The following is a 12,857-nucleotide window of genomic DNA, read 5'->3' as shown; positions in this document are numbered from 1 at the left end:
ACAACTCCACCTGGTTGATATGACGTCATGATACTGATAGCACTACTACAAGACCTGTTTTGGGTACCAGCTGCACAAGACAGTTCCAACTTGGTTAGCTGAAACTGTGCACATCTTATACAACATTCTGGCCAGACCTGCACAAAATACTCAGAGACTATTTGCAATTTTAAAAGACATTGATCTTGAAATTTAACCATCATTTTACTTTCACAGGATCCCCCAGAAAGAACGTCGCCCCCGTGACAGCTGGAAGTAACTCTAGAGGACGACGTCCCCTCTCCCAGTAAAGTTTGCCCTTGGGTTTAGGGACATCATTTAGGGGTTGATTATAATTGGTATACGGTTGAGGGTTGGGGAAGGAATTTTATAAGTTCAGGGATCATTTGAAAAAAAAAAGAGGGATATGGGATGATGGGATAATAGATTGGTACTTGTTGGTACTTGTGAGTTATTGTTTTGAGACAAATGTATTGGTATCAATTCTTATATATTGATACAAAGTGAAATTATATTGACTATTGTATACATGCATGTTTCTACCTCTGTTTAAAACATTTTTATGTATTGACAAATATTGTATTGATATATATTGTATATATTTACCATATTGCAGTGTACATTTCTACCTCTGATTGAGATACTTATATATTGTTTGTGTATTGATATATATTTACCATACTGCAATGTATATTTGTACATTGTTTATATTTGGAGGTCATTGTCCTCATTTGTTTCACAGTCGTTTATTGTCTTAGTCTTTAAGTTAGATAGGTATTGAGAATTATATAGATCAATAGTATTCTAAGTTTGTCATTTATAATTAGACTAATCAGGTTCTTTAGATACATAGAGATTATACTCAGTATAGATAGATAATCTTCAACCTCTTCAAAGAGCTGTAGAAAATGGCCTTTAATCTAACTCAGAGTTTTGTGGTAGTGAGACACAGTTGCTCCTGGCAACACTGCTCTATTCCCGAGAGAATGTTGAGCACCAAAGACACTCCACCTGGAGCCTTTCTTCTTGGCTGAACTGGCCTTTGGGCAAAGAAATGCCTATACCTCAACCACTGACAGAAATACAGAGTATCCGTGAATGGAAAAAACACGACTGTCATATCCTGCCAAGACAGGATAAGATAGTTTTGACAAGTTTCTTGCCTTTGAAAATGGTATGTCAGTTATGTTAGGCCTTAGCCAAAGTTGGTTGCTTCAACACTGCAAACGTGACCTTGGGTGATTGCCCAGGTAGCTAGTTGTCTCTGTGATTTGTTGCATGTTTTGGAAGTTGTTTGATTGCACTTCCTAATTACTCAGGTAACATTATTTCCCTTCTCAGATCTTCGATGGGGTTGAAGACTATATAAATATAGTTACTTTCCACTCATGACTTGACCAAGCTATTTATTATATAAGACTTAAGCTAGTTAGAATAGGATATTTGTACTTATTGTATATAATTTCGTAGTAGGTTTAGAACTCTCTTACTTAAACAAAAGGGGGAGGTGTTGTGGGAGGTCTGTCCGCTCCTCTAGCCAATAGCCTCTGAGATACCAGCCCATTGGGGCGTGGTCTCTCTCCCTTTAAAAAAGCGGCCACTTCCCTCCTCGCTCTCTCTTTACTTCCTGCTCCAGTTCCGGCGACTAGACTTCTTCCTAATTGCGCAGAGGGCTGTTGTCTGGGACAGTGATCTGTAAGTTTTTTCCCCTTTAAATAAATACCACCCTATGAATCATAATTCCAAACTGGTGTGGGATTGTTTATGACTTACGCCTTCATTTCTGGAGACCTTTTTCCATCTCCATTCTGGAGGGGGGCACTGTATAGTTTGTACCTGTATAATGCACACATTTAGAAACTGGATATGCCGGGCAGTGGTGGCGAACGCCTTTAATCCCAGCATTCGGGAGGCAGAGGCAGGCAGATCTCTGGGAGTTCGAAGCCAGGAAGGGGTGGCTCTTCCAGGAGCTGCCAGGGAACGATGCAGCTGTGAGCCTTGAAGCCCTTTAGACACAGACCTTTGATGGTGGCCATGAGGATTCCATTCTGCCAGGGTCCCTGGACCTACCTGAGCTTCAGCATGAAGCCTTTGAGTCACCATACCAGCCAGAGGTCCTGACACGTATGTCCTTAGTGGATACTAACCGGCAGCACCTGAAGTCTCCATCAGAGTGAAACCCAATTCAGTCTTCAGGTTGACTAGGGAGTTTATTATGTATACAATATTCTGTCTGCATGTATGCCTGCCGGCCAGAAGAGGACGTCAAATCTCATTATAGGTGGTGGTGGTGAGTAACCATGTGGTTGCTAGGAATTGAACTCAGGACCTCTGGAAGAGCAGTCAGTGCTCTAACCGCTGAGCCATCTCTCCAGCCCCATCACGAGTTTTTAACTTAAACTAAAACTTACTCTGTGGAAGATGGCGGCAGTTGAGAAGATATTAACACAGTTCATCATGGCTGTTCCTGTGCTGACCTCGGGATAAACTTCAGTTACTTTTATTTTTGGTAAGAAGTATTTTTGACAGTTAAAAAAGTGTCTTACTGCTCTTATAGAGTTCAGTTCCTATCACACATGGGGGGTAGGTGTCTCACAACTGCATGTAATTCCAGTTCCAAGGGATCTGATACCCTCTTCTGGCCTCTGAAAGCAATTGCATTCATGTGCACACGTGTGCAACACACACACAGTATATATATATATACATACACACACTATATACACACACATACACACACTATATATCACACACTATACACACATAATACACACTGTATATACACACACATATATACACACACTATATATACACACACTATATATATACACACATACACACACTATATATATACAAACACACACATATACCACACACTATATATACACACACATATATATACACATACTATATATATATATATAGTTTGTATATCTAAAAATAAGTCTTTCAATAATATCACATCATTTTTTAGTCCTTTGGAACAAATAAGACCAATGCATCACAGCTATTTAGTTTATCTTTTAAGTCCAGAAACTTATTATTCCCTTTTTTTTTAAAATTAGAGAACACTGAGTTGTTGTGGGTTTGCTGACGGCATCCTGTGGTGTAGTTTAGCAGATTCTTCTGGTATAGTTTTTTATACATTAGCAGCTGTAGCTACAGACTCATCAGCCTTGGACGTCTGTCTGTCTCCAGACCGCTTTAGTTAGGGTATAGTATACACAGTAACGTACCCCTGTGTCTGGTTTATATTCGTGTGCCAGTCTGTTAATCTTTTTGGTTTTGCTTGTTTGTTTGTTTTTGGTTGTTTTTTTTTTTTTTTTTTTTTTTTCCGAGACAATGTTTCTTTGTGTAGCAGTCCTGAAACTCACTTTGTAGACCAGGCAGGCCTGGAACTCGCGGACATCCTCCTGCCTCTGCCTGGGGATGCTGGGATGAAATGTGGCACCACTGCCCAGCTTGATTTTTGTAGTCTTAATTAGCAGTTCCTTTTTCTCCTGGCTCTAGCCTATCCGCTTACTTGGCCTGTGGTCCAGCACCGCACTACATCTCCAATCCCTAAACTTCCTTAGAGAAGAAGGGGTAACGCATTTTGAAATCAACCCCGGCGCAGGAAGTTTCGGATGATCACTCTGTCACACATATGATTAAGCAACCATCAGTATAAGAGATTCATTAAAGCCACAAACTCCACCCCATCTCTCCTTTCCATTTTCTGGATACCATGGTGGGACAAGCTTAAAATTCCACTGGGAGGCAAGAGCAGGACCACCAGTTGAAGGACAGCCTAGACAAGGTACTGAGACCCCACTGCAACAAATAAAGGCAAAGTAGACACAGCAAACATTGGGGGAGGGGAGAGAGTGAGAGAGAGAAGAGCAATTTTTTCCGGAGGTTTTAGTTCCAGAAGGCAACCAATCATGGCTCAACGGATAATATGCTATTAAAAATTAAACGAAACTTGGGCCCATTGCCATTTAATCAGGCCGGTGATCTTCTGGACTCGTGGAGAGGTAGCCGCCCCCGCCGTGCTCCTCGCACGGAGGCGCTGAAGCGGCAGCCTAATCGGCCCCGAGACTTTTCCTTCCCTTTTCACCTTTTCACCTTTTCCCAAGCTTCCTGAACAGGAAAAGTTCTTGGCTTTCGAATCCTGGCCCCGCCCATCCATCACCCGGCGGCGGTTCACAGGCCACCGGGCGGGGCGTGGTCACCACGGGCGTGGTCTGAGGCTCCGCCCCCGCCCGCGTCCCCGCTTCTGAACGACCGGAGTTGGGAAACCAGCTGCTGCCGCCGCCGCCGCTTCAGCAGAGCCCGGACACGAGCGAGTGAGGCTGAGCGGTCCGCGCGCCGCCGCCATGGGGAGCCGCGTGTCCCGAGAGGAGTTCGAGTGGGTCTATACGGACCAGCCGCACACCGACCGGCGCCGGGAGATCCTGGGTGAGGACCGGAGCCCCGTTATGTGCGCGCGGCCGTGTGCGGGCCCTGCGCGGCCTCCCGCGCGCGGCCTCCGGGGCTCCTTCCAGCCTCTCCGCTGTTCAGCCGCCCGCGCTGGAGAGCCGGCGGCCGCGGGACGGGGAGCGGATTCCGGGCAGGCCCAAGGCCCGGGGGATGGGGGCCTACGCGTCCCTGCGTGCCGCTGGCCCCTCGGTGGTCAGGTGCTGGAGGCCCCCGGTAGGGCGACCCGGGCTCGCCCCCTCCTGCCCCGACGACCGAGAGCCCCCCCTTCGTGCCCCGGGGTGAGTGGGCTCGAGCCGGACCGCCCGCTAGGCTCAGGGCGTGGTCCCGGGGCATCCCCGCGCCCCGGGATCCTTGATCACGTGGTCCAGTCCACCGCAGGCCTAGCGGGGGACCAGCTCCCGATAGCCCGAGGCTTCCTAGACTGGACGGCTCCTCCGGTGCGTCCTTCCTTATCCCAGTCCTCGGTGGAACTGGCTGGATTAGGAAAGGCGCGAGGCTTAGCCTACCGGGCTTGAGGACAGGCTAGGCCTAAGTCTGGAGATTTAGGGGAGTTTCCGCCTGGGGTAGAAAAGTCACTTATCACTGCTCTTAAGGGTAATGGTGAACTGTTGGGTTGAGAGCTTTGCATATATTATCCAATTAATTCTCCCTTTTCACTACTTCATCAGCCTGGCATTTTAAAAAAATGAGGTAATGATATGAAGATGATTCCAATTCCGGGTTAGATTGCAACCGAAGACTATGCTTTCTTTCTTTTTTTTTTTTCTTCCTGGTGCTAGATAGAGATTTCAGGGTTTTTTGTTTTGTTTTAACTTTTGCTGTTTCTTTAAAAATTGAGGAAATCAATGAAAGCCATTGAATCTGAAGAATTGTCTCATACCCGCCATTTAAAAAATCTTCGCCCATTGGCGGGATGAGGCCATGATTTCTGCAGCAGAAGTGCAGCTAGACTTAGAAATGTCATGTCTCACTAATAAGACTGAATAGTTGCCGTTCAAAATAGATTTTTCCTCCTAGTCCTGGAACTCAAACTCCGGGATTCCTGGTGCTAGTAGGCCTCCACCACTGTGCCGCAGCCCAGGCTTCGGATGGAGAACGTGAACAGAGTGACTGGGTTGGGAAGGGGAAACTTGCCTGGCCATGCTGTCAATCACCTTGGGTTCTTCGATTGTCCTAGTCATTGCCTTTCTGCTGTGATAAATACCTGAGCCCCCCAGAGAAGAAGAACTTATTTTGGCTGAATACTTCCATCAGTGGCCACAGCTGCCCTTGCTTTTGGGTGGGTGGGTGGGGGTTTGGTAAAATCATGGTGGAGGGGGTTTGAAGGAAAAAAACCTGACTGCCCAGCCTGCCAGCCAGGAAGCAGAAAGAGAGCAGGTCAGGTGGAAGCGAGCCCGCTGTGACGTGCCTCCAGTGACCAGCTCCCCTCCCTACATGCCATCATTTTGTGAATTCTTTGAGAGATTAGTGTCGATTTGGTTGGATTAAATCCATCAACTGGGGACCAAGCCTTTAATTCTCTTTCATATGGTGCTTCTACATTTTACTTAGTAGGTACCAGATAGACGTCTGAGCCGAGTCCTCCTCCCAGTTAGTAATGTGCCTTTGAACATTCCTGTGCACGATATGGGTGCTTTTCATTTGGGGATCATTGGCAGTGCTTTGTTTAGCATTTTGGCCAGATGCAAAACAGTTAAACCATTTTACATTTTTTAAGATTTATTTCTTTTTATTTTATTAGCATTTTACCTGTAGGCATGTCTGTGTGAAGATGTTGGATCCTGGAGTTATGGACTGTTGTGAGCCGCCATGTGGGTGCTTGGAATTGAACCTGGGTCCCCTTGAAGAACAATCAGTGCTCTTAACCACTGAGCCATCTCTCTTGCCACCATTTTACACTTACATCAGCAGTGTTTGAAGATTCTGGTTTTGCCGGGCAATGGTGGCACACACTTTTAGTCCCAGTAAATCGGAATGTAAAGGCAGACTGATCTCTGTGAATTCGAGGCCAGCCTGGTCTACAAGATCTAGTTCCAAGCCGGGCGTTGGTGGCGCACGCCTTTAATCCCAGCACTCGGGAGGCAGAGACAGGCGGATCTCTGTGAGTTCGAGACCAGCCTGGTCTACAAGAGCTAGTTCCAGGACAGGCTCCAAAACCACAGAGAAACCCTCTCTCGAAAAACCAAAAAAAAAAAAAAAAAAAAAAAAAGATCTAGTTCCAAAGCTACAGAGAAACCCTGTCTCAAAAAACCAAAACAAACAAACAAACAAACAAAGGCTTCTGGTTTCTTCACAGCCTAGTTATCACCTGTCTTTTTGTGTGTAGGCGTTGTGCACGTCACACACACGCCATCGTGTGCATTGTGGAGGTCAGGAGTAGCTCTCTCCTTCCACCTTGCTTTGAGACAGGATCTCTCTTGTTCCTGCGTCTGTGCTAGGCATTCCAACTAGCTGGCCCACGAGCGTCCTAGCTTCTGGAGCCATCTCCTGCCTCAGCAAGTTCCTGTCACAGTGTTGCCAGCATTACAGATGTGCACCGCCACCCCATGCTTTCTGTGTGAATTCAGGGTTACCCACTAAACTCTCCTCCTGACCCCAGCCCTCCCTTCTACTGGAGTTTTAATCCAGGACCTCAGGCATGCTACTCAAATGCTCTACCATTGAGCTACAACTGTCTTTAAATTACAATGATTTTATGGTCTCCATATTTTCCTAATGATGTCAAATATCTTTCATGTGTTTTTTTTGGGGAGGGGCCGTTTATATGTCTTTTTTATTAGAATTTTTTTTGCCTTTGAAAAAACGGATTATTGCTGGGCCATGGTGGCTCATGCCTTTAATCCCAGCACTCGGGAAGCAGAAGCAGGTGAATCCCTGTGAGTTCGAGACCAGCCTGGTCTACTAGAGTTAGTTCCAGGACAGCTAGGACTGTTACACAGGGAAACCCTGTCTCGAAAAACAAACAAACAAAAAAAAACAAAAAAAAAAGAAAAAATGGATTATTAGTTGAAATTGTCTTAAGCACTCCTTATATATTCTGAATATGATTCTCTTATGAAATAGGTGATTGCAGGTATGCCTGTCAGATTGTCACCTGCTCTTTTTGACAGATTTTTATATAGAGAAAATATTTTAATGCAGCTCCAATATATTTTTCCTTTTTTCTTGAGTTCTACAGTTTTGTTAGTTAGACCTATGATCCATCTCAGATTAGCGTTTTTGGTGTACGGTTTTGGTCTGGCTTGACTGTTTCTCGTGTTGGTAAGCACGTGTTTCAGCACTGTGCATTCCTGCTGGGGATATGAAGCCTTTGTTTTGCTTTGTTCCCTGTCCTGAGAGACAGGATCTTACTGTGTAGTCCAGACTGGTCTGGAGTTCACTAACCACCTCAGCCTCCTGAATGCTGGGATTTTAGGTGTGTGCCACTGTGCCCAGTTGCTTTTAAAGTTTTGTGAAAAGTCAGAATAGACTTACTTGAAGGAAGTTGATTGGTCTGAGAGAACCATAATGAGTTTTATGATTTGTACATCCTATAAAAACAAATTTTCTTTCTTGTGTCAGTTGTGCTAATTTAATATCTTAAATTAACTATCTTAATAGTTATATAAGATAACTATGCCGGGGCTTGGGTCAGAGAGATGGGTCAGTGGTTAAGACCACTTGCTGCTCTTGAGAGGACACAGTTCAGTTCCAGTCCGTAGTTGCTCCCACTGAAACTACTCAGGTGGATTTAATACCCTCCTGACCTCAGCAGACAGAGCCCACATGACCCACAGACACATGCAGGCAGAACACACAGATAAAATAAGAAAAATATATTAAAAGAAAACACGCATGTTTGTCTAAACATAGATGTAATTATTTTAATACAAAAAGTATGTGAAATGTCCAGATTGTTTAATTTTTCTTGCATAAATTGTTGTGTCATGCTATTTTGTGACTATTACCAGAATATATTCCTTCCCTTAAAGAAATGGGTATTTTGTAAATCTATAAGGGTATAAAGTCTATAAGGATTATTATGATTTAGAAAAGGGAAAAACTGAATTGCATTAATTAAAGTTGTTGGACTGTTTTGTGCTTTTCTTTGTTTCTGATTTTCTGTGTTTTTTTTTTTTTCTTACAGCAAAGTATCCAGAGATAAAATCCTTGATGAAGCCTGACCCCAACCTGATCTGGATCATAACCGCGATGCTTCTCGTCCAGCTGATTTCACTTTACCTAGTGAAAGACTTGGACTGGAAATGGGTCCTATTTTGGTCCTATGTCTTTGGCAGCTGCCTTAACCACTCAATGACTCTGGCTATCCATGAGATTTCCCACAATTTCCCCTTTGGCCACCACAAGGCGGTATGGAACCGCTGGTTTGGAATATTTGCTAACCTCCCTATTGGAGTTCCATATTCAGTTTCCTTTAAGAGATACCACATGGACCATCATCGATACCTCGGAGCTGATGGCATCGATGTGGATGTTCCTACCGATTTTGAGGGCTGGTTCTTCTGCACCACCTTCAGGAAGCTTGTCTGGGTTATCCTTCAGCCTCTCTTTTATGCTTTTAGACCCCTGTTCATCAATCCCAAACCAATTACTTCTCTGGAAATCATCAATACCGTGACCCAGATCATTTTTGACACTGTAGTTTACTATGTTTTTGGAATTAAATCTCTAGTCTACATGTTGGCAGCAACCCTGCTTGGCCTAGGTTTGCACCCAATTTCTGGGCATTTTATAGCCGAACATTACATGTTCTTAAAGGGACACGAAACATACTCATATTATGGGCCTCTGAATCTGCTGACCTTCAATGTGGGCTATCATAATGAACACCATGACTTCCCCAACGTTCCTGGAAAAAACCTGCCCCTGGTAAGTGAAGGACTTGATGTTTGGCTTATTTTAGAAGGCATCTAATCTGTTTTGTCAGATTGAAAAAAGGGAGAACATAAATCCTTCGTCTGCCAGCCTAACTTGACTGAGATTCAGCTCTGTTTTGGGTCCTTAGACTTAGTGGTCATGCTTAGAGTTCGGAAGTGTTAGGGAATGTGCAAACCTCTTACCTGGTAAACTAGCACACAGGTCCTCTGTACAGGAAGCATCCCTTCACGGAACACTCAGCACTGTTAAGCTGTTGTACTTGGCTAAGATGTGTTGCTTTTGTAACACACAAAGGTGAGGTGACCTGCATAAGTAATCTGCGTGTTGCTTATGTGACACACGGGTGAGGTGAGCTGCACAGCTGATCTGTAGAGCGGACAGCATCAGTGTCCATGCTGTTACCCTTCCCTGCAGGGCCTCTGGACAGCAGACCGACCTTAGTGTATTGTGTGTGGTAAACAAAGGACACTGTAGCCTTCATTCTTTCCGTCTTTCCCGCAACCAGCTGCTCTCCTAACCTCAGTGGTTTTCCTGTTGAGCCTTCTCACCAGCCTTTTCATCTTCAAAGCAAGTAGCCCAACAGTGGGGAGGCAAAGGCATGACCATCTCCATGAGTTTGAAGCCAACTTGGTCTATAGAGCAAGTTTGGACAGTTAGGGCGGTTACACAGAGAAACCGTGTCTCAAAAAAAAACAAAGAAAGCAAAAACAAAGTGTTCTGTTAGGGGGGAAAGAAAAGCTTTCCATAATTCTAAAAAAGATGGTAATATATATTAAAAATAGTTTTTCTTTTTAAAGCAAAGCCGTGCTATATATAAGGGAATCCTAACGAATACTTCATGATGTCATACTTATCCACTCAAATATGAACCACTGTTGCAAAGTTACACACAACAGGACAACCAACTGTAGCATGTGCTTATTTCTTTGGATCTGGTTAAGAAAGACTAAACAATACTGGCTCAGTGGATAATCCATACCATAAAAAGTATGTGTCAAGGTTATATTTCCCAGGTATAATGGTGATAGGGTTTTGTAGGACAAGTTCCTTTGGAAACGAGTGTTGCAGTATTTGGAGTTGGCATAAAGGAAGAAAGCAAAGTGCTTTTGTTACCTACACGGTACACATGTGAAGTAAGTCTGCCTAAGGGCTAACTGGGAAACAGGTAAAGAGCACATGAGGTTTTCCATATTGTCCTCTTGGCTTTTCAGTTGGGGAGAAAGCAACACCAAGTCTGTGGAGACAGTCTGAACATCAGCACAGGTGGCACTTATCCCCGCCCGCCCCGGTGACAGGCTGCTGGTGTGCTAGCAGGCAGGTTGGCAGCCCATTTCCCTCTTCTGGGATGAGGGAACATTTATTTTTTAAAATGGATCGCGATTTAAGGAGAAGTCAACCATTAAGCAACTGGAACAGCCCCCAAATTAAACTTAGTTCAGGCAGTACTTGGCACATCAGTGACCACTCACTTCCTGCTCTTCCTTGGTATCCTTATTCTTTTGTTAAGTTAATATACGATAAACAGCCCTAGAGTTGGAAAGCCCTGCCTTTCCCATTCTTGCTACCATGTCTGTCTTTGAGAAATTGTTTATTCAATAACTCCCTGTCATTCATTACCTGATAGTATGTTTAGTATTTTAACTTTTAAAGGGTTTTTACATATTTTAATGAGTTCTGCAGCTCACAAGCATTTTTTATTGTAATTCTCATTTTCCGTGTATGTATGTTTGCAAGCATGTATGTGTACTATGTGCATGTCTGTTGCCCTCAAAGACCAAGAGGGAGTGTTGGAGCCTCTGGAACTGGAATTACAGGCAGTTGTGAGCCACCATGTGGGTGCTGGGAACTCTATACGGCCTTGTGGAAGAGCAGCCAGCACTCTAAGCCACTGAGCCATCTTTCTAGCTCCAACATAAACCTTTTTTCTTTTTCTTTTTTTCAAGACTGAGTTCCTCTGTATAACAGCTCTGTCCTGGAACTCACACTGTAGACCAGGCTGGCCTTGAACCCACAGAGATCTGCCTGCCTCCCAAGTGCTGTGATTAAAGGAGTGTATACCACTATACCTGACCAAAGCAATTTTTAAGCATGCATTTTTTTTTTCAGTTTATTCACAGTTTTGTAAGAATCACAGCCATCATGTGTCAGTATGTGCATCAGACACCTGTCAGGTTCCTAGGTTTAATTCTTGTATTGAGGATTTGAGTTTTTTAGCATCAACTTCTTATGTTAATGATGATCATCTGTGCATTCTCAGTCTCACGAAGAACGGCAGAGACAGGACCATGAGTAAGGCGGTGCCCTCTGGCTGAGTTGCATTTGTCCCCCTGTCTGTCATCTCGAGGCCTCAGTAACACTCACGGTTCACCTTGCTGTGTTTTTTCACTTCCAGGTGAGGAAAATAGCAGCTGAGTACTACGATAAACTTCCCCAGTACAACTCCTGGATCAAAGTACTGTATGATTTTGTGACGGATGACACCCTGAGTCCCTACTCACGGATGAAGAGACCTCCAAAAGGGACTGAGAATCTGGAGTAAATATCACAGCCAAAGGAATTCCTCTCCAAAGCTTCATAATAGCTGATAAAGTGGAATTTTTATCTTGTTAGCTTAAGATCAGTGATGCTCAGAAGCTGCACTGGCATATTTTAAAACTAGGATCTCTGTGGTATCAGAGGCTACTCAGCCTGAGACAGCTGGTCTTGGCTCGCTCGCCTGGACTCATGCACTGTGTCACTGTTACTAAGGGTGTGTCCACCTGCGTCTGTCATACTGTAAGCGTATCATAAAAAGCCTATTATGTTATTTTTCACTATAGAATTTTACTTTATTAAAACAACTAATAAACCAAACTGTTAATCACAGTATATTAATATTCATCGCATTTTTATATTTCACTAACTGTATGCTATAGCTACCAGAAGTTTAAGAACTTTAAAATTTTGTTAAAGGCTTCACTTGAGCTCATTTAGAATTGTGTGACTTTCCTCTTGATTCAAATGTTTATTCCTGGAGGGAAGGAAGGCTTATAAGGCTCAGGAAGCTGATAGACTCCTCCATTGTGAAGCCCTCCTCAAGGATCTATACGCAGTACGCACTTTCTGGAGGAACGGTCCGTGAGTCCTGCAGGGAGCACCAAAGATTCCATGTGGATTTTGTGACTTTGTCACCCAGCCTGGGCATTTCATTGATGCAACTGCCTTTGAGCTGCTAATTAAGTAACCCAAATAAACTCACTGGTTTACTAAGCTAGACTCAGGTAAAAGCATTTCTTTGATCTGTCTGTGGTACCCAAACTGGCACCAGCAGACATTTGTTCATGTTCCCTTGGGAAAGTCCTATAAGTATAAAAGGGAAAGGTTGGGATGGGAGATGGAAATGGAAATGTCTTTCTCTGTGAATTACTGAGTTAGTTTTCTTTCTTTTTTTTTTTTTGTTTTTTGTTTTTTGTTTTTTGTTTTTTTTTTTTTTTGAGTCAGGGTTTCTCTGTGTAGCCTTGGCTGTCCTGAAACTCACT

The 12,857-nt window shown here is 44.0% G+C and overlaps 1 protein-coding gene across 1 annotated transcript; it reads left to right on the top strand.

Moving 5' to 3' along the window:
• Positions 1 to 4,272: 4,272 nt before the first annotated feature.
• Degs1 (delta 4-desaturase, sphingolipid 1) lies at positions 4,273 to 12,207 on the top strand. Its single transcript, XM_057770996.1, has 3 exons — positions 4,273 to 4,440; positions 8,588 to 9,330; positions 11,732 to 12,207. The coding sequence occupies exons 1-3, from the start codon at positions 4,359 to 4,361 to the stop codon at positions 11,876 to 11,878; spliced, it is 972 nt and encodes a 323-aa protein (XP_057626979.1). The 5' UTR covers positions 4,273 to 4,358; the 3' UTR covers positions 11,879 to 12,207.
• Positions 12,208 to 12,857: the final 650 nt, after the last annotated feature.

The sequence above is a fragment of the Chionomys nivalis genome, chromosome 5, assembly GCF_950005125.1.
Source record: "Chionomys nivalis chromosome 5, mChiNiv1.1, whole genome shotgun sequence".
In the NCBI taxonomy this organism is placed as follows: domain Eukaryota; kingdom Metazoa; phylum Chordata; class Mammalia; order Rodentia; family Cricetidae; genus Chionomys; species Chionomys nivalis.
Note: the sequence above shows the minus strand (reverse complement) of the source record. Positions and strands in the feature narration are given on the sequence as shown.